General features: G+C 41.0%; 1 protein-coding gene across 7 annotated transcripts in view; it reads left to right on the top strand.

Moving 5' to 3' along the window:
* The window catches only part of PTBP3 (polypyrimidine tract binding protein 3), a 185,595-nt gene that overhangs the window by 149,854 nt on the left and 12,907 nt on the right, over window positions 1-22,834 (top strand). For all 7 annotated transcript variants that reach the window (XM_044271212.1, XM_044271222.1, XM_044271207.1 and 4 more), the window contains 4 exons: window positions 457-567; window positions 9,486-9,660; window positions 21,373-21,447; window positions 22,121-22,257. In XM_044271212.1, coding sequence (XP_044127147.1) covers window positions 457-567; window positions 9,486-9,660; window positions 21,373-21,447; window positions 22,121-22,257 — 498 coding nt within the window. The remainder of the gene's footprint in view (window positions 1-456; window positions 568-9,485; window positions 9,661-21,372; window positions 21,448-22,120; window positions 22,258-22,834) is intronic.

Here is a 22,834-nt window from a genome sequence, read left to right as displayed (position 1 = left end):
GGCCAGAAGCGGCCTGTGCTACACTGTTTCCATATCTCCCCTAGAACTGAATGGGGTGCTATGGAAACACTGTAACACAGCCCACTCGGCTGTTTCCATAGCAACGCATACTGACATGAATTGCTGAGATGGTAATACCCCTTTAATTGCAGTTTCAGAGTCTTCATTGCATTAGTACATCATAGTACAGTATGCCAGTAGCAGTATAGTTTCCAGGAATAGATTTTACAATGTATAATGTATGCTGCATGCGTAGTACATTATACATTGCCCAATGCTCCATGCTTTTAATTAATCCCAAGACCTATAGCAGAAGGGGGACTGTGTTTAGGGCACTACATTATTACCCTATTATCACATTGAAATCTTTGGAAGAACACGTTCACATCACGCTTGATAAGTAGGAGGAATCTTTAAGACATCTTTGAGACATCTCACTTCTTGCCTGTGTCACAGATCTTTTCCAAGTTTGGAACAGTACTGAAGATCATCACATTCACAAAGAACAACCAGTTCCAGGCTCTGCTTCAGTATGCTGATCCAATGAACGCACATCACGCCAAAGTGGTAAGAACGGCACATGACGCACACTTATTACAGGAGACAGGGAAGAGAAAAAATATTCTTTCTGCATGTTTTATAGGGATTCCTAAAATTTGGCAGTCTTATGCTGTGCATTATCGAGTTACAAAGCTGCTTTGTGTAAATGCGCCTGATAAACAAAGACCTTCAGTAATGAATGAGTCTGAAATGTTCTTGGACCCAGCTCTACAATGACTGACCTATTTTGCAAAATAGAGATAAGTGGCTGAGCTTGTGCCAACAATGGGGGGGGGGGGGGAATTTATCCACCTGAAAGAGCTTTTGCAGAACTGGTTGTCTATCAAGCGAGCAAGTGTCTTCACAAATCTATCATTCATCTTACTATTGGTTGGTTTTTATCTGGCGTGATAGTCTTTTATCTTCTGGAGATCACCCTATTGTTGTGCAGCAGTGTGGCACGTGAAATGCAAAGTGGACGTGAGTATTTTATGTTGCACATTTTGCCACACACTATAGTGTGATGCCTACATATACTTCTCTGTTTAGATTATTTTAGCATGCAAAAAGGAGGATATATATTGGCCCAGTCGTTTTCTTAAAGAAGCACTCCCACTTACATCGTGTAAACTGTAGTGAAGGTAATCCAATTAGCGGTGACTGTATTTGTGAGTTATAGCCTCCCTTCTGATCCTCAGCTGTGTCATGTAACCAACACTCTGACGATCCAAAAAACACATCATCAGCTTCTCTATGTATTCCTATGGGAGCCTCAATGTCAGTCTCATAGGAATCAATAGAGAAGTAACTGACTTCCTGTCCTTTGTCAGTTGGAGATCAGAGAGTTGGTCACATGACACAGCTGAGGATCAGAAGGAAGGTTATAGCTCTCAAATACAGTAACTGGAAAGAAGATTACCCTCACTACAGTTTACATCATGTACCTTTCTAACAGGTTAGAGAAAAACATTTTCTTCTTTTAAAATCACTATTTAGCAGCTCCAGCATGATCAGAGTGCTGAAGTCCACTCGGCATAGTGATGAGCACCAATATTCAAGAGCTTCTATGGATGGCTAACTGCTCTCTTTCTATACTGTATATAGAAAGGAGCCTGCCAGTTAGCGTTGGAAAGAGCAAAGAACTGATGAATATTGGGAATTCTGAGCTTGTACTGAGCATATGCCAGTGCTTGGCTCGTGTGGAAGCTGCTGTGTACTGACTGTAAGAAAACGACCCCTAATTTTAAGCAGGATCACTCAGATAGGGCAGCATAAGACTGATGACAGATTTCGCATTATCACGCACATGTACGTGAGCGAATGTAGCTCCTTGCCGCATCCTCACGTGCATGTACGTGATTGGATCGGGCGGGTGCAGGAGCTGCACCCGCCTGATCTGCAGCACGGGCCCCTGCTGCATCCGCCGGCATGTGTGTCTGCGGTGATTAACCCTTTCACGTACGGCAGTCAGTGCTGACCGCGGCACGTGCGGCGTTTACAGAGGGAGGGGGCTCCCTCTGACTCCATAGCTCCCCCGCGCTGGCAGGGAGTCGATGGTTGCCATGGCAGCCCCGATGCCTTGCACAGGCATCGGAGCTGCCAGCCTACGGAAGCCCAGAAGATCCAGCCTGAGCGCTGGGTCTCCTAGGCAACTGTCAGTGCTGACAGTTCAATTCAGTACAACACAGAATGTATTGTACTGAATTGAAACAGGTATCAAACCCTGAAAAGATGAAGTCCCACAGTGGGACAAATATAGAAAAACTAAAATAAAGTGAAAAAAATTCAAGTTTCAAGTAAAAAAAGCGTATTTTTCCAAAATAAAGTAAAAAACTAAATTGTACAAAATAGGAAAAAAAAGAAAAGTAGACATATTACGTATCGCCACATCCGTATAGACAGGCTCTATAAAAATATCACATGACCTAACCCCTCAGATGAACACTGTCAAAAAAGTTAAATAAAAACTGTGCTGATAAAAAAAACTAATTTTTTTGTCACCTTACGTCACTAAAAGTGTAACACCAAGTGATCAAAAAGGCATATGCCCCCCAAAATAGTACCAATCTAACTGTCACCTCATCCTGCAAAAAATGAGCCCCTACCTAAAACAATTTCCCCAAAAATTTATAAAATCGCTAAAACATGTTTATTATTTTTTTGTTTCAAAAATATAAGTGTATAAAAAAGTAGGCATATTAGACATTGCCACATCTGTAACAACCTGCTCTATAAAAATATCACATGCTTTAACCCTCAGGTAAACAACGTAAAAAAAAAAAAAAGTGTAAAAAAACAATTTTTTGTCACCTTACATCACAAAATGTGTAATACCAAGCGATCAAAAAGTCATACACACTCCAAATTTGTACCAATAATCATCTCATCCCGCAAAAAATGCGACCCTACATAAGACAGTCGCCCCCCAAAAAATCTAGCTTTCAGAATATGAAGACACTAAAGTCATTAGTCATATTTGGTATTGTCGCATCCGTAACAATCTGTTCTATAAAAATACCACATGATCTAATCTGTCAGATGAACATTGTAAATAACAAAAAATTTAAATGGTGCCAAAACAGCTTTTTTTTTTTTTTTTTTTTTTTTTTTTTTTTTTTTTTTACCTTGCCTCAAAAAAGTGTAATATGAAGCAACCGAAATTCATATGTACCCTAAAATAGTACCAACAAAACTGCCACCTTATCCCGTAGTTTCCAAAATGGGGTAATTTTTTGGAGTTTCTACTCTAGGGGTGCATCAGGGGGTCTTCAAATCTGACATGGCCCTCCAAAACCATATGGCCTTCTTGTTAACCCTTGCTTTGTTACTGGAAAAATGGATTAAAATGGAAAATCTGCCAAAAAAGTGAAATTCTGAAATTTCATCTCCATTTTCTTTTAATTCTTGTGGAACACCTGAAGGGTTAACAAGGTTTGTAAAATCAGTTTTGAATACCTTGAGGGGTGTAGTTTCTAAAATGGGGTCATTTTTGGGTGGTTTCGATTATGTAAGCCTCACAAAGTGACTTCAGACCTGAACTGGTCCTTTTTAAAAAGTGGGTTTTGGAAATTTTCTGAAAAATGTCAAGATTTACTTCTAAACTTCTAAGCCTTCTAATGTCCCCCCCAAAAAAATGGCATTCACAAAATGATCTAAACATGAAGTAGACATATGGGAAATGTAAAGTAGTAACTATTTTTAGAGGTATAACTGTCTATTATAAAAGTAGAGAAATTGATATTTGCAAATTTGAAATATTTTTTTTTATATTTTTTTACTCAATTTTACCACGGTCATGAAGTACAATATGTGACGAGAAAACAATCTCAGAATTGCTTGGATAAGTAAAAGTGTTTTAAAGTTATCACCACATAAAGTGACACATGTCAGATTTGCTAATAATGGCCTGGTCCTGAAAGTAAAAACTAGCTTGGTCTTGAAGGGGTTAAGGTTTTAACAGCGTATTGATAACAGGTTTTTTTCATCCTTGTCTTCTTCAGCTGCTAGAGATGCAGCGGGCAGATGTTTGCTGGTAGTCATTATAAGAATTTAAAGTTCTCAACACACAATGCATTTTTGTTTGTGCCCTTTTTTTTTGTGCAGTTTTATAAAACATTCTGTTCTTCACCATTGAAAGCCATTTGGGCAAAATGCAGCAAAAATCTCAGCTAGAGACTACCGAGATCTAAAAACGAAACAACGTAAAACATAACCATGGAAACCTTTAAAAAGTAACCTGAAAACTCACCTCTTCAGACAAACCTACAACCTACAGTAACCCTGCTGCCACTATACCGCCATATGAGCAGCTTCTGTTTTCATGTACTGTGTTCTTGCCCCACCCCTTGTAGATTGTAAGCCCTTGTGGACAGGTTTCTCTCTCTTTCTGTGCCAGTTTGTAACTCGTCTTCTTTGTGCTTATTGTACTTGTTTTTGTATTACGTGTTTTCATATGTATGGAGCCCCGGAATAAATGGTGCTTTAATGATAAATAGTAATAATCAGAAAATCCTTGCATTAAAATGGCAGTGTCAAAAAGGTGCTGTGTGAACCCTGGCGCAAAACTATTAAGAAAGGTTTCAAATGGGAAAATGTCTGTCTGATGAACTTTAGCTGCTGGCACCTTCCCATCTGGCGGTAATTAGGCCAAAATTGTTTTTTACTAGTAAAAAATTCCACTCGTAGTAAAGCCTGCTGGAAAACACATGGGTCCATTTCTGATTTGTCCTAAGGTTTTTAATGTGCTGCTTCCTTCTTATGGTGTTTTGCCCTCATTCTTCTTTTGAACCCCAGCCTGAGGATGAAGGTATCTATAAATTCATTAGCTGGGGGTTGTCCAAGTGTCACTATTTAACCACAGTGTGACTTGTATGAAAGAACTTCACAGAAGTTCCTAACACCTCAGCCCTGCTTGCTTTTGGACCACGCTTTAATATGTAAGAGATAATATGGAACACAAGTAGGAACTAAATCACACATCCATATGTGATGTAGAAAAAAAAGACATAAAAAGGTTTTAAAGAATTTGCTTAAAGGATATCTACATACACTGCGTACAGCTGAGTCCATCTGAGTATTGCAAGGAAAGCTGCCTGGTAGGGATGAGCGAACCCGAACTGCAAAGTTCGAGTTCGTACCGAACTTTGCAAGTTTAGGTGCCCGGACCTAAACCCAGACTTTTTCACAGAAGTTTGGGTTCTGTGTTCGGGTGATTTCATTGTTTTCCATTACAACATGGTTATTTCTGAAAAAAATTGCATTGTTAACCACCTCCCGTCCGCCCATAGACTATAAACGTCCGGGAGGTGGATCTCTATCTCCTAATGGACGTTTTAAAACGTCCTTTCAGAGATCGCAGCTGCACGCTAATCGTGCAGCTGCTGATCGGGTTGCCCGCTGTCAGTGACAGCAGGGCAACCCAGAGAGAAGGCAGGGACAGTGCCCAGGTGTCCCTGCCTTCCGGATCGCTGCATACACAGCGCTCACCGAGCGCTGTGTATGCAGAGCAGGAAGCGCTATGCGCTTCCTGTTCCGGCGACCGCCAGGACCGGAGAGTGCAGGAGCTGTGCGAGGTCTTTCAGAGACCTCGATCAGCCCTGCTCTGAGGCTGTACAGCGCAGTATTGCGCTGTACAGCCTCTCTGGGGGGTGTATTTCCACTGTAACTGGGGCTACTATGTCAGCCCCAGTTACAGGAGAAATCAACAGTGAAAAAAAAAAAAAAGTGAAGTAAATGTCCCCCAGAGGTCTTGTATGACCTTATGGGGGACGAAAAGTGTAAAATAAAAAAAAGTTTCACATGTAAAAAAAAAAAAAAGTCCCCAAGTAAGGAATAAAAAAAATAGAAAAAATAAAATAAAATAGACATATTTAGTATTGCCGCGTCCGTAAAAACCAGCTCTATAAAAATATCACATGACCTAACCCCTCGGGTGAACACCGTAAAAAAAAAAAAAAAAAACAGTGTCAAAACAAGCAATTTTTGTCACCTTACATCACAAAAGGTGCAACACAAAGTGATCAAAAACGCGTATGTCCCACAAAATGGTACCACTAAAACAGTCACCTCATCCCGCAAAAAATGAGCCCCTACATAAGAAAATCTCTTAAAAAATAAAAAAAAACTATAGCTCTTAGAACATGGAGACACTAAAACATCATTTTTTTGGTTTCAAAAATGCTATTATTGTGTTAAAGTGAAACAAATAAAAAAAAGTATACATATTAGGTATTTCCGCGTCCGTAAAAACCAGCTCTCTAAAAATATCACATGGCCTAACCCCTCGGGTGAACACCGTAAAAAAAACAAAAAAAAAAACTGTGTCAAAACAAGCTATTTTTGTCACCTTACATCACAAAATGTGCAACACCAAGTGATCAAAAACGCGTATGTCCCACAAAATGGTACCAATAAAACCTTCACCTCATCCCGCAAAAAATGAGCCCCTACATAAGAAAATCTCTCAAAAAATAAAAAAAAATATAGCTCTTAGAACATGGAGACACTAAAACATCCTTTTTTTGGTTTCAAAAATGCTATTATTGTGTAAAACTTAATAAATCAGAAAAAGTATACATATTAGGTATCGCCACGTCCGTAACAATCTGCTCTATAAAAATGTCACTTGAATGAACCCCTCAGGTGAACGCTGTAAAAATAAATAAATAGAAACTGTGCTAAAACAACCAATTTTTTGGTCACCTTGCCCCATAAAGTGTTATAATGAATGATCAAAAAATCATATGTACCCAAAAATAGTACTAATAAAACTGGCACCTTATCCCCTAGTTTCCAAAATGGGGTCACTTCTTGGGAGTTTCTACTGTAAGGGTGCATCAGGGGGCTTCAAATGGGACATGGCATCTAAAAACCATGTGGAGTTCTTTTTCTTCTGCGCCCTGCCGTGTGCCCATACAGCAGTTTATGACCACATGTGGGGTGTTTCTGTAAACCGCAGAATCTGGGTAATAAATATTGAGTTTTGTTTGGCTGTTAACCATCGATGTGTTAAAGAAAAAATTTGATTAAAATGGAAAATCTGCCAAAAAAGTGAAATTTAAAAATTTGATCTCCATTTTCCTTTAATTCTTGTGGAACGCCTAAAGCAGGCATCCTCAAACTGCGGCCCTCCAGCTGTTGTAAAACTACAACTCCCACAATGCCCTGCTGTAGGCTGATACCTGTAGGCTGTTCAGGCATGCTGGGAGTTGTAGTTTTGCAACAGCTGGAGGGCCGCAGTTTGAGGATGCCTGGCCTAAAGGGTTAACAAAGTTTGTAAAATCGGTTTTGAATACCTTGAGGGGTGTAGTTTCTACAATGGGGTCATTTATGGGGGTATCCACTATATAGGCCCCACAAAGTGACTTCAGACCTGAACTGGTCCTTAAAAAGTGGGTTTTGGCAATTTTCTTAAAAATTTGAAGAATTGCTTCTAAACTTCTAAGCCTTCTAACGTCCTAAAAAAATAAAATGACATTTCCAAAATGATGCCAACATAAAGTAGACATATGGGGAATGTTAAGTAATAAATATTTTATGAGGTATCACTTTCTGTTTTAAAAGCAGAGAAATTGAAATTTAGAAAATTGCGAATTTTTCATTTTTTTTTTAAATTTGGGATTTTTTCATAAATAAAGGTGAAATATTTTGACAAAAATTTATGACTATCATGAAGTACAATGTGTCACGAGAAAACAATCTCTGAATGACTTGGATAAATAAAGGCGTTTCAAAGTTATTACCACATAAAGTGAGATATGTCAGTTTTGCAAAATTAGGCCTGGTCAGGAAGGGGGCAAATGGCCCAGATGGCAAGTGGTTAACACAGAAAAAACACAATGTTATAATGAAAATAATAAAGTGAATTTCAGGTCCCTATTGACTTCAATTGGGTTCGGGGTCAAGTTCGGGCGAACCTGAATTTCCACCGGTTCGCTTAACCCTACTGCCTGGTGGAGTAAAAGAGGAGCAGGTCATAAGTCAATGAATGCTCAGTGAGTGTGGTATTTTAGTGCAGAAATTTGTCCAAAAGTTAGAGCAAAAACTAACTTGCTCACTTTTTAAACTGAAAATCCTTGGTCCGGGAAACCTGGCCCGTGTGTCGACTGAATCTCCCAAACCGATCACGGCTCCCCTGACCCAAACTGATGCATCATACTGATTTTGTGATGCAGTGCGTTCCTGTCTGAACATGTGAGTACAGTACAACAGACCCGCAATCTGATTGCAGCTGACTGCATCGTAGTGAATTATAATACAGTCTGTTCGGGTCAGAGGAGCTGTAGTCGGTCTTGACACACGGGCCATGTCTCCTGGACTAAGCACGGTTTTTGAATCGGCCCTTAATTGACTGCTGATTGGTAGAGAATCATCCTTCAACAATCAATTGATTGTGGATTTTTAAACAGTCAGTTTGAAGACCGTACAAAGTTGCATGTCGTTTTGCTGATACTGTGCCATGCTGGACCCTACTCTAATTAGGCCAAAAATATGACGTGCAGATTAATTTCTGCGATATTGTCTTCTCATATATGCCACGTGAAGCAGCAGTTTAGCAATTCTACCGATTTTTTTTTTTGTACTTTGTCATCTTTTATGACATTGTAGAGCCTTGAATAAATGTAGCATCCATTAAAATATTACAAAGGAGGTAGTGCAAGGTATCCAAGCTTGGAATTGTCTTTTATGCCGATTTACTCATGAAAAATTCCTACTTAATCCCCCTCAACATTACAAAAGGTTTAAAAAAAATAGAAATCCATTATCCAACACTAGCATTGACTCGCACACATTTGTACATGCTCCCAGCATTTTTGGTCTCTGGCGTCTGGGTTAAGAAGGTGGCTGTTGGTATTCAAAGTGCTGAAGGCGTGTGTGAATATGCACTACCATTACCAGTAACAATACCAGATTCCCACACTTATTGCATAAATCCAGGATCGGTATCCTAGTTAGATGAGTGCTACATTGAGTTAGGGTCCATTCACACGTCCGCAAGTGTTTTGCGGTCTACAAATTGCGAATCTGCAAAACACCGGACCGCACATGCCCGGCACCCCAATAGAAATGTCTTTTCTTGTCCGTGTCTCTTGTACATGCTCTATTTTTTTGCAGGGATGCGGAACGGAAGTGCGGATGCGGACAGCACACTGTGTGTTGTCCGCATCCTCACTTCCGTTCTGCGGCCCTATTGAAAATTGAATGGGTCAGCACTGTTCCGAAAAATAGCGGAACGGATCCGGACCCGTTCATACGGACGTGTGAATGGCCCCTTATCTGACAGTCACAAGATGGATTTACCTGCGGTATATAAAATATTAGAAAGATTATTGGGTAACCTAAAGTACATGTTTACCAGCAGTTTGTGAAATAAAATCTGCGTTCTTCCTGTGTGTCTTCATTTAATTGAAGGGGCAAATTTTATTCTACTTCTTGTCTTTTTCTAGGCTTTAGATGGGCAGAATATTTACAATGCCTGCTGCACACTGCGTGTCGAATACTCCAAACTGACAAGCCTTAATGTCAAATACAACAATGATAAGAGTCGAGACTTCACCCGCCTTGACCTGCCTAGTGGAGATGGACAGCCATCCCTTGATGCCACAATGGCAGCTGCTTTTGGTAGGTTCTTCATGGTTTAGCATCATCTTAAAGAGTTCCAACCTCTTCCTAACCCCTTATAAGCTCATATAAAATATGTTTTGTGTTGTCAATTCTGGAAATATCACATAGCTACTATTATAATGTACGAAATGTTACATGACTACTACCAAGGTACACTGACCAGGAACTAAAAGGTAATCCTTTTGGTCAGAGCCATGGAGCAATACATGCCTCCAAAGTTTCATTCACCTAAATGGTGCCATCACAGAGGTCCCCTACTAGGCCAAAGCTGATGCCTGTGCTGTCCTGAGCCACTTCAGTGACTGAGCATATACGCATACAGCATGACCTAATTGTGCAATGATGACTACTCCCCTGCGGGATATTAACAGGACACCAGTGATGATGAAGCCTGGAGAAAGTTAGGATGTAAAATTACCTCAGGGCTGTGTCTCCCAGGGTCCTTGACGGATCTTTTCTAAATACAGTTCACTTTTTTTTTTTTTTTACATGCATTTTCTTTCATACTCGCATGTATGTACTGAGTCATAATGGCTATACAGCTGACTCCGTTTCTGGCATTGGAGTCATGGAGATAGCAACCATTTGATGCTGTAATGTGGAATATATGTAGTACCAGGAAATAAAATGGAGCAGGAAGCCTGAACAATGTAAAAGTAGGGAACACGCATATAAATTACTTTTTAATTTTTGACCGGAGTAGTTCTTTAATCATAAAGTTTTCCATTACATTCTGGCCTGTAGCAATTGTTTGATACAACCTTTAGTCTCATTCCACATTAGATTTACAATTCAGTTTGATATACTGTAAGGCTACATGCACACGATCAGGATTGCGTGCGGATTTTCCGCACGGAAAATCCGCACCTTAGGTCATGTACATTGTATTCTATGAGAATTTGAAATTCTCAATGCACATGATGCAGATTTTTTCCGTGCGGATTTTGACCTTCGGTGCGTTTAAAATCCGCAGCATGTCAGTTTATTTTATTTTTCCTGACCGGATTTTCTTCATTCACTTGGTGCGGATTTTCCGCATGCGGATTTCACTAATTAATGCGGATTGACCGCACAGATTTGCCTGCGAACACCTGCGGATTTCAGTGCGGATTCTCCGCACATGAATCCTGAACGTGTGCATGTACCCTTAGCGTAAAATGAGAGCCATTATCTGATTGATTTCCTTCGGACTTTTTATATTTCTTTATCCTGGTTGTGAGGTTTCCTTCCACCAGTATGCTACAAATTAAAGACGTTATCCCATTAATGTAAAAGAAATGAAACCAATAAATAAAAAGTTTAAAAAAAAAACACAAAATATTAAAAGCTTAAATCGCCCCTCCTTTCCCAATTTTGCATATAAAAATATGTAAACAATACAAAACAAACATATTAGGTATTGCTGCATCTGAAAATGTCTGAGCGATTACAATATATTAAAACATTTCCTGTGCCATGAAAGCCGTAAAGGGATAAAAAAAATGAAAAACATGTGGTTCGCCATTGTTTTAGTGATCTTGTCTCCCCCCCCCCCCCCCAAAAAAAAATGGGTGTCCACCTGCTGAGACTGTGCCAGACTGATGCATTCTGAGCAGATCCGCATCCACTCAGAATGCATTGGGGCCGTACGGATGCGTTCGGGGCCGCTTGTGAGCCCCTTCAAACGGAACTCACAAGCGGAGCCCCGAACGCTAGTGTGAAAGTAGCCTAACCATGATCAAAAAGTCATACATACCACAAAAATGGGACCAATCAAAACTACAGTTCGTTATTCACAAAACAAGCCCTCATACAACTCCTTATACTGAAATATAAAAAAGTTATGGCTGTTAGATTATGACGATGGAAAGAAAATGTTGAATTTTTTTTTTTTTCAAAGGATTTCATTTTTTTAAAAAGTAATTAAAATAAAAACTATACAAGTTTGGTATTGCCACAATTGTATTGATCCGCAGAATAAGGACATCATGGCATTGTTAGCGCACAGTGAACGCCGTGATGTCAAAACCCCAAAAACCGTGGCTGAATTGTTTTATTTTTAATTTTATTTTACCCCACAAATAATTTTTTCCCGCTTTCCAATACAAGACATGGTAAATTTAAATGGTGGCATTAAAAACATGCATATTGTTCGGCAAAAAATAAGCCCTCATATGGCTATGTGAACAAAAATTGTAAAAAGTTATGGCTATTGGAAAGTGGGTAGGAAAAATCAAAAATACAAAAATGAAAATAGGCCCGATCTTTATGGGGTTAATACAGGGGCTGCCACCTGTGGCAGTCAGGATTCAAGAGGAGGACTTTTTGTTCCCCACTTCCCTGGCACTGGTAAAGAACGTCATGGCACTAGTTAGCGCTATGACCTTCTTTACCTGTTACAGTACCGGAAACAAGATTGAGTGAAAGAAGACAGTGTAAGTTAAAAGAAGTGGAGTAAAGTGCTGCTAAGTTTTGGGGTGCTGTTACTGCTGAGTGGGACCTATTAAAAGATTCATGGGGTTGGACCATCTGGGAAATTGATGGAATATCTCTATGATATGCTATTAATGTCAGACCACCTCTAGGACCCGCTCCTATCTCCAGAATGGGGCCCCGGAAATGAGGGTGAGCACACTGCACATACACGGCATGCTCTCCATTCATTGCTGTGGGCGTAGCAGAGCTGGCCCGCATCAATTTATTTATTTATTTTTTATCCCATAGCCGTGAACAGAGGGTGTTCACTTCGGGGGGCCCTTTTTTTTTTTTTTTGTTATGCCCCTGTGCAATAGGGTAATATGAAGTAATATATGACTTGTTTTCACATTTATTCAGCTGTACAAGTAATAAATGCCAACTGTTCAGAGTATCCCAGAACGAGAGCAAGAAATCATAATAAAATATAAAAAGAAAGCAGAGTTGCCAGGGGGGCCATTTATTCCCTCTCAGCCGCTTTTTTCCCATTGACATATCATTAGTTTCCTGCTGTTACTAGGCTTTACAAATTCTTAACACAAATTATCAATCAGAGCTGTTTATAAGGTAAAAAGGACCTTAGTTTCTCATTGTAAATATTTCTTCTAGTCTGTTTTTGTAAGTATACTGTTTGGTAATATAAATGCCTTAAAAATCATTAACCAATAATGAATAGTACAATCCAATAAAATAAAAAAAATCCAGTATAAATATATGTACAATATCCTGATTCCAAGTTGGTTTGAAAGCAGGCAAAACGGATAAAGAATTTAACATTCTAATAGCCTGTTGGACAGAGAGATCCCTTAATCTGCTAGTTCTAGCCCGAAGACTCCATAGTCTCCTCCCTGGTGGCAACAAGCTGAAGAAGCAATATAACGGGGGAACCAGGTCCCTGGCTATGCTAATGGCCTTACGAGTAAGGCAGGTGTTGCTGTATCTGCATGAGATATACAATGACTGCTCTTACAATGCGCTGAAGGGTCTTACGACAAGACGCGGTACAGGCCCTGTACCACACCTTAATACCACTTCGAATTCGGTTAGTAGCACCTCTGTAGAATGTGCACATAATTGTGGGTTAGGACACTGGCTCTTCTTAACTTACAAAGAAAATAAAGGTGTTGATGAGCCTTATTAGCCAAGGCCATTGTATTCTCACCCCAAGACAGATCCTCTGAAATGTGCACACCCAAAAACTTGGTACTACTTACCTTCTCAACAACAGCCCCATTCAGGGGCGTAACTAGTAGTGACTGGGCCCCACAGCAAATATTTGTAAGGGCCCCCCCAGCGTGCTTCGCACCTCCCTCCTCCTGTGTAAACCCCACTCCTTTGGCACAGTGTAGCGGTATACTGTATATTGTGTGGTACAGTGTAGGGGTATACTGTACATTGTGGGGCACAGTGTAGCGGTATACTGTATATTGTGTGGCACAGTGTAGGCTATATGTGTATAACATAAACATATTTCATATGAAAACTTAGTTACTTGGCTTGGCCCTTGGGGATCTCGGACACCACTTCAACACTTTGGCCGGGGGCTCGGCGGAGCTGATGTTGTGTTTTACCCTAATGAGAAAGATTTCATAATAAGGATTTGGAGAAGGGGCAGAGGGATAGCAGAGCAGGGAGAGGCTGGTGCTGCTACTAGGGGGTCATACCATGGGGGGTAATAAAGCCCACCATAATGCCCCCCCAGTAGTAATAATTCTCCTTATAATGTGACAGTGCAAAAAATACCCCCTTGTAATGCCCCCAGTTGAGCTAATGTCCCCATAGTGCCCCCATAATGTGCCAGTATAAAATACCCCTATATAGTGCCCCCAGTAAATGCCCCCATAGTGCTCCTCACCCCCTCCCTCCTAGTGCCCCCCATAATGTACCAGTATAAAATGCCCCATATATAGTGCCCCAGTAGATGCCCCTCAGTGTCCTGCCTCTGATAGGCTGCCGGCCTAGTGTCCCCCATAATGCCCCCCAATAATGTGCCAGTAAGTGTCCCCATAGATTCCCCCCCATCATGTGCCAGTATCAAGTGCCTCTCTCCTCCCCATGTGCCAGTATCATAGTGCCAAACCCACCCATGTGCCAGTATCAAGTGCCTCCTTCCCCCCTATGTGCCAGTATCATAGTGCCAAACCCACCCATGTGCCAGTATCAAGTGCCAAACCCCCCCCACATGCCAGTATCAAGTGCCTCTCTCCGCCCCCCCATGTGCCAGTATCATAGTGCCAACCCCCCCCCCCACATGCCAGTATCAAGTGCCTCTCTCTTCCCCCCCCATGTCCCAGTATATCATAGTGCCATCTCCCCCCCCCCCAACAAAGTGGCAGTATCAGGTGCCAACCCCTCCCCCCCATGTGCCAGTATCAGGTGCCAACCCCTCCCCCCCATGTGCCAGTATCAGGTGCCAACCCCCCTCCCCCCCTCCCCCCCCATGTGCCAGTATCAAGTGCCTCCCGCTCCCCCCATGGCAGTAACAGTCGGGTATAAAAAAAAACTACTTCTACTTACCTCCATGTCAGCGATGCGATGCAGCCTCTTCCTGTGTCCCGCCCTGTATGTCCATATATGGAGTCAGTGCTTGTATTTCAGAAAAGTTTCTGCTGGGATTCGAACCCACGACCTTCTGTATCAGAGGCAAAGCACCTAACAAAGCACCTTGCTGCTGACTGAAAGAATATGAAACTTCTACTGTTATAGCTGGCTAAGCGTACATCTATACACATGACAGCTGCCCTAACACACCCAGCACTGCTATATCTCTATATGACAGCCGTTCCAGCACACTAAGCTCTGCTATATCTCTATATATGACAGCTGCCCCAGCAAACCCAGCCCTGCTACATCTATACACATGACAGCTGCCCAAACACAACCAGCACTGCTATAGCTCTATATGACAGCTGTCCCAGCACACTCAGCTCTGCTATATCTCTATATATGACAGCTGCCCCAGCAAACGCAGCTCTGCTACATATATACACATGACAGCTGCCCAAACTCAACCACTACTGCTATAGCTCTATATGATAGCTGTCCCAGCACACTCAGCTCTACTATATCTCTATATATGACAGCTGCCCCAGCAAACCCAGCTCTGCTACATCTATATATCTCTAAGTATTGCTATACAGTAGAAGTCTCATATTACAATGCAGCCTTTTATGGGTGTGTGGGTTAATGCTTTGCCACTGATACATTGGAGGTTGTGGGTTTGAATCCCAGACACATCAGGAGACGGTAAGATTAGATCACATTAGCGAGGGGGCCTGGTCAGCCGCTGCTGCTGTGAAGGGGCCCTGAACATGATATTTAACTAACTTGAAAATAAACTGTCACACACGCTGCCGGGGCAGCTGTCATTTAGATACGCCACTGGGCTTGTGTAGTGTGTGTGTGTAAAAAACAAAAAAATAATAATCAACAGAAGGTGGCCCGGACGGGCCAGTGGCGTAGGGCCCCATAGCCAACGGTCCTGGTTCACAATCTCCGTTCTAGTTCATTCCATGGGTGTTTGATGGGTTTGGAAGCATACATAAACTTCAGAGAGACCTAGTCCAAGAACGCTATAGCATTATCCCTCCTTCACCGAACTCTACAGTTACGATGCAGTCAGGCAGGTAACATTCTCCTAGCATTTCACCTGACAACAGAGAGGCATGAGTCTTGACTCCACAGAACACTTTTCCACTGATCCAGTGGCAGCATGCTTTACACCACTCCATCCAACACTTGTGCTTGGTGATGTAAGGCTTGCATGCAGCTGCTTGGCCATGAAGCTTTTGTGCTGATGTTAATGCCAGAGGAGGTTTGGAACTCTGCTGTTATTGGCTGAGTTGCTGTGGGTCCTAAACACTTCCACTTTGCAGTAATACTACTCACAGTTGATCGTGGAGTATCTAGGAAAGAAATGTAATAAATTCACTTGTTACAACGATGGCATCCTATAACAGTACCACCCTAGAATTTAGTGAGCTCTTTAGAATGAACATTCTTTCACAATTGTGTGTAAAGGCAGACTGCATGGCCAGGGGCTGGATTTTATACACCTGTGGCAATGGGACTGAATGAAATTCCTGAATTACATAATTAAGAAGTGTTCCAATACTTTTGTCCATGTAGTGTTTATATACATATAACATATTATTTCTATGTGCCTTTCTGCATTTTCTAGCTGATGACTCTTAATCATGTACAATCGACCCTGTTTTTGGCGGGACTGGCTGAAGTGCTCTGTATTTTACAGTATAGCATATTTTACAGTATAGGTATATATGAATTTAAAAAAAAAAAAAAATTTGATTTGGCTATACAGTCATTATAGATATCCTGGGTGGTTAACAGCTGGTGAGGTTACAATAAAAGTAAAAATATTGTAAATACCCCCCTCCCCCCAACCTCTGTTCCCCTATATGTTGACGACTACATTTTGGCAACTGTTTTCACAGGAGGATCTCTTAAATCTATGGATTGAAATGTAAAAAAAATACTTTTAAAATATTTTCTTTGCTGTTCCCTGTGTAATTCAGGTCACTGAAGAAAATATTTTATACATTTCTATTCCCCTGAAATTATATTTTTAGCCCTGATAATGGCACTCGTTTTAGTGCTGTAAAATGACAAAGTACTATCTAAAATGTAAAAATGAGTAGAAGTGGAAGAATAGAACATTGAAGCTAATGTGCTGTGTGTGACTCAGCATGTGAAGAGGTTCTCTGGGAACTATGGCTAAATGAGTACAACAGATCTCAAAAACTACAGATCCATGGGGACTTATTGCCCTCAAAAAAATATAAGGTGTCCCCAACCCCAATTCCCAAAAAGTTGGGACGCTGTGTAAAATGATAAATAAGAACAGAATGCAACCATTTGCAAAGTTCGTAGACCCATATTTTATTTGCAATAGATCTTAGATCACATTTTACGATTTCATGAAAAAATCTGATGCTTGTAGTCTACAGGCCCTCAGGCGGCACTGCGTTAGAAACAGGCGTGATTCTGCACACAGTGTAATCCACAAATGCAAGTTAAAGCTGTATCACGCAAAGAAGAAGCCATATGTCAACACAATCCAGAAACGCCACTGTCCTCTCTGGGCCAAAGCTCATTTAAAATGGAGGCAAAATGGAAAACTGTTATATGGTCATATGAATCAAAATTTTAATTTCTATTGGGAAACCACGGACGCCATGTTCTGCAGACAAGAGGAGAGGGACCATCCAGCTTATTAGCACGTAGTTCAAAAGCCTGCATCTCTGATGGTATGGGGTGTATTAGTGCCTATGGTGTAGGCAGTTCACAGATCTGTAATAGCACTATCAATGCTGGAGAGTATATAGAGGTTTTAGGACAACATATTCTCCTATCCAGACATCTCTTTCAGGGAAGGCTTTGCATATTTCAGCAAGATAATGCTAAACCACATACTGCATCTATCACAAGAGCATGGTTTCACAGAAGAAGAGTGAGTGCTGAGCTGGGGTCCCTGGGGTGCAGTGTTTTCAAAGAAGACGACCCAGGACTGTTGAGCAGCTTGAATCCTACAGCAAGAATGGGATGACATTTCTCTCCCAAAACTCCAGCAATTGGTCTCCTCACTTCCCAGACGTTTTCAGACTGTTGTTAAAAGAAGAGGGCATGCTACACATCAGAAGACATGGCCTTGTCCCAACTTTTATTAGATGTGTTGCTGCCATCAGGTTCTAAATGAGTTAACTTTTTTAATGAAATGGTAAAATGTCTAACTTCCAGCATCTGATATGTGTTCTATGATCTATTGCGAATAAAATATGGGTCTGGGTATTTACAGTACTTTTTGGGGATTTGCCATACATTTTTGAATACATGGCACTGTGGAAAGGCAGCTGCTTGGAGCATAGTGAAACCCCAGATCAGTGCTGTCTGAGAGCCAGGCATCCAGCAGAAAAAGTCTTTTTTTTTTCATACAGTTTTAAAAAGCAGTAATAAAAATTCCTTGCATTACTCATTCCCTGCTTGTCTAGAGCCCTAGACCTGACGCAGTTTCCCGATGTTAAAATAACTGGTGGACCATAGCAAACAAAAATATAAAGCTATTTTGAGGGCTGTTCGCACATTGTTTTGTTAGCTGAATTTGGCGCAGATTCCATGCCAGAAACGGCCGTGCGGGCAAAAAGAATCTGCCTCCCATTGTTTTTCAATTTATTGCAAGTACCTTTTTAAGTCCTTTCTAGGCGCAATCACAGCAATAAACTGCAGCCTCCCATTGGCAACGTTGGGAGTCCATTTCCGGGCTGTGTAACCATTGCAGGCAATGACTGGCCTCAGTGGGGATGATTGGCTGTACGGCATATGCCTGCTAAGGGTACTGTTGCTGCAGCTATCATGTACAGCATGTCATCACTACAAGTTAGCGAATATTCTGTCACATACCCTGCAGGTAGCCAAATTTTAAATCCCTGACAACCATATTAAGTGCAAATATATGTGCAGTATTAGAGAGTTTATTGCTAAATGTGTCCTAGTTATTACTTGTTTGTCAGGCTCTTGACTCTTTTTAGCCCTTTAATATCCTCCCATGATTATGCTGGTGTGTACTCTATGTTCTTATTAGTATTCATCACTAAGGTTTACTGTTTTTTTTTCCCTGAAGATTCTGCAGTCTTCCAGTTTTTTTGCATGCTTACAATTTTCTTGTCACAGGAATGACTATAAGCATGTCAGTCATCACTGGAGTGAGAGAAGCCCCTTGGTCTTCATACTGCTTTTCTCCTTCCATCTATAGTTATTAAGATGCCACAGTCTTAACTTACCGTAGCCGTTCTCGCATCTTTAATGCAGTGTGTTTTGCTCTTCTGTACTGATGAATCTTGCCAGGTTTAAATTATCCCATTGTGAATGTGTCATACTGCCAGATCTTACAGTAATTCATGATATTTTATGTACCATCGTTCATTATAATGCAGATTTTCATTTAGACTTTCTTTAGTCCCTTGTGTCCTACAGCTGCTGTGATGAGGCCATCATTCATTTATCATTCTGCTTTCCAGGGAAGTTTTTTGATATCACTACTTAAACAACTCCTGTTTTTTTACTGTCAGGACAGCATCAGTGCTCCCTTCCTTGTAGCTTGGCATCTTTGATTTTCTTTTTATTATTTAAAGGCCACATGCACATTAAAGGGAACCTGTCATCAACTTTATGCTGTCCATACTAACTGCAGCATAAACTAGAGACAGGGGAGTTGATTTCAGCGGTCTGTCATTTATAAGTTTAAAGTAAGTGGTTGCCAAGAACCAACATCACAATCTATGCAGACTGGGCCTGGAAAAGAGTCCCGGCCACCTGAGAAGAGTCCTGGTTATTCATGGATTCCTGCTCTCTCGCCCACCTGCTGATGACTGACAGGCTTCTATCTAGTTTTCTCCCTTTCTCTCTAGGACAGAACTGTCAGTCATCAGCAGATAGGTAAGAGAGCAGGAGATTATGAATAACTCTGACTCTTCTCAGGTAGATGTGACTCTTCTCAAGCCCTGAGTTGCAATGATTATGATGCTGTTTCTCAGCAACCACTTACATTTAGCACATGAGTGGCACACCGCTGAAATCCGCATTCCTGTCACACTTTTTTTGCTGCCCTCAGTGAGGTCAGCATAAAGTTGATGACAGGTTCCCTTTAAGACTGTAAGTAGGAATATCTAGTTGCTGCGGCACCATACGGTGGTGCCATAGGCAATTTAATGTGTAGTGCTGCATACAGTACTATATTCTTGAGTTACTCTCCTCTAAAGGCAATGCTTGTAAGTTATTACCTCTGTAATATAGCATCCCAAGCAGCATGCCACATTTTTTTAGATTATGTCTTACTCGTAGGGAATCCAAACAAAAAGACTCTGTATACCTGTGTATGAACTTAGAGGCCTACAGAGATACAGCCCTGCCCTGTATGCCCTTCCAATTGGCTTAATTTTGGTTTTAAAGATTTGCATGTTCTTCTTATTACAGCAATCATGAGAGAGTTGGGTCATATGAGGGTTGATGTGGTGTAAACAAGTTGGAAGCTTGTGGAGTTATAGATCAGGGTTTAGGACCAGTCATTTGTGTTTTCAAGGTGATGTAATAAAAAATGGGCCATACAAAAATTAAGGTGAAAAACTGTTCCATGTAAAATGCCCTGAAAGACAAGGAGGCACTGCCTCCGACTGGAGAAGAAAAAGTTCAGTATCCAGAAGCTTCAAAACTTCTTTACTGTAAGAATTGTGAATCTGTAGAATAGACTTCCTCAGGACGTGGTCACAGCAGGAACAGTGGACAGTTTTAACAAGGGTTTAGGTGAATTCTTATAAGTAAATGACATTAATGCTTATGAAAACGTGTAGAAATCGGAGTCTCACTTCTTTCTGGGATTCGCATCCCCACCATTCCCTTGGTTGAACTTGATGGACTTATGTCTTTTTTTCAACCGTATTAACTACACACTATCTGCGATTGGCAATTGTCTGTGCTAAAAAAGTTTCTTACTGTAGCAGTAAAACGTTCTGCTCTGCGTCTGGTAGTATGATCCTCCTCTCTCAGCGAAACAAAGTAATGTATTACTCTCTCCTCCATACTTTTTTCTGTGTCCTCACTGGTCAGTGCAAAGAATTGTGAGACATGCATCAGTGAAGACTCAGGAAGAAGTATTGGAAGCAGATGGGGAGAGGGTGGTGCAAGGCTAGTGGAGAGAATGATGACATAGAGAGGGCTGGCCCAAAGGACACTGGCCAGAGGACAGCCAAACCCCTCAGTCACATGAGCTCCTGACTTCTCAACACAGAAGGGAGGTGAAGCAGTTTCATCTGTTTTTGATTTTATTTTACTTACTTATCTAGTACTAACATATTCTGCAGCACTTTACAGATATTTGAATCCCTGTCCCACAGTGAAGCTCACAATCTAAATCTATGTTGAGACAGATAAAACTACAGAACTTCCCTCCCAGAAAGGAGGCTAAATGTGATGGAGAATTCTGGAATTTTTAATCAAGGTAGATCGTTTAGAAAAATGTATACCGATACTCGGGCAAGATCTGGTATTGCAAAACATTTTTTTCACTGGACAGCCCCTTTGAGAGGTGACCCTCCCTCTAGATTTTATTCAGTGCTATTTATTGCAATGTTTGAAAAAGAACCTGCTGTGGCCATTTTTTTTTTTCTATGATGGAGGTTTTGTAGATCAAGAACATAACCATCTCTCCCTCTTGACCATATACATTTTTTTCTTTCTGTTCAGGTGCTCCAGGTATAATTTCCTCACCTTATGCAGGAGCTGCTGGATTTGCACCCACTATTGGCTTCCCTCAGGCAGGTAGGTGTACCATGAAATAACATGAAATTTTAGGTATCTTTCTCAATCTCTATAGAATTAAAGTGTAACTGTCATTTAAATTTTGGAATATAGGAGAATTTATATGAAAAATGTAGAATATGTTTTGTGACACAACCAGTTTAAGTCTTTTGGGTGCTGTCGCTTCTTGCTGATGATTTTGAATGGAATTTTTATCAGCTGTTATATGTGGAATAATTCCTTACAATATGTATAAGACTGCATGTACATGACCTTGTGCCCATGTGTCACCTGCATCTTCCGTACCGACGGTGGCGGCTCATCTGAGCAGAACCTACTGCATCACACTGATTTATGATGCAGTGAGTTTTTATGTGGCTGCGGATCTATTGTAGTTTTGTTTTTGTTTTTTTTGTACTTATAAAATGGTAAAGTGGACTCTGTACATTAAAAATGGGATAAAAAAAAAGGGTTGCTTGATCTTCTAGAAATAGGGCCATTCTTGTTCATGGGTTTGGTCTGGTATTGCAGTTCAACTTAACAAGGTTTAGCTGCAGTAGCAGACATGACCAATGGACAAAAGCGGTGATGTGTCTGGAAAAAGAACATTTTTTTATTTTATTTTTGTAATCCAGGATGTCTGCTTTAAGTACCAGATTGAATTTTAATTCCTCTGTTTTTTTCCCTGTTTAAGGGCTGTCAGTCTCAAGTGTACCAGGAGCCCTTGGACCTCTTGCTCTCACCACTTCTATCACTGGACGTATGGCAATACCTGGCATGACTGCCATTCCAGGACACTCGGTTTTGTTAGTCAGTAATCTAAATCCTGATGTAAGTTAGACATTTGTTTTAAGTTTACTGACTGTATATTAGAGAGAGATGAAGCTGATCAGTGTGTGTATTATATAGATGGATATGAAATGGATGGATGGGAGATGGATATGAAAGAGATATTAGAGAGAGGGAAATATTAGAGAGATGTGGGAAAGATGGACTGAGATTAGAGAGCGATATGACAGACCTATGAAAGAGAGCTATCCTCAGAGAGCTGTGGGAGAGCGAGATTTGGGTGTGTGTGCATGAGAGAGATGAGATGGATAGATCATTATGAGAAATGTAAGGTGCAGAAAATGTATTGGTGGACAATAAAGCAACAATGGCATCAGCGTCCTATTGAAAACAAAAGGTGACCGAGATCACAGGCACAGGCTTCAAGGTTTTATTAGACCTAGTGTATTGGGACCTGACCTTCTCCATGTCACCAGGAACTGTGGTCTGCTAATTGTCAGTGTAGCACTTCTAGATATGAACTTTGCAAGACCACAATATTGCTGGCACCTGGTATCAATGTAGGTCGGGTACAGCTGACCCAGGACATTGTAATTTACTCCCTCAAGACATTCTTGAC

Source organism: Bufo gargarizans, chromosome 1 (assembly GCF_014858855.1).
Source record: "Bufo gargarizans isolate SCDJY-AF-19 chromosome 1, ASM1485885v1, whole genome shotgun sequence".
Taxonomy (NCBI): Eukaryota; Metazoa; Chordata; class Amphibia; order Anura; family Bufonidae; genus Bufo; species Bufo gargarizans.
Note: the sequence above shows the minus strand (reverse complement) of the source record. Positions and strands in the feature narration are given on the sequence as shown.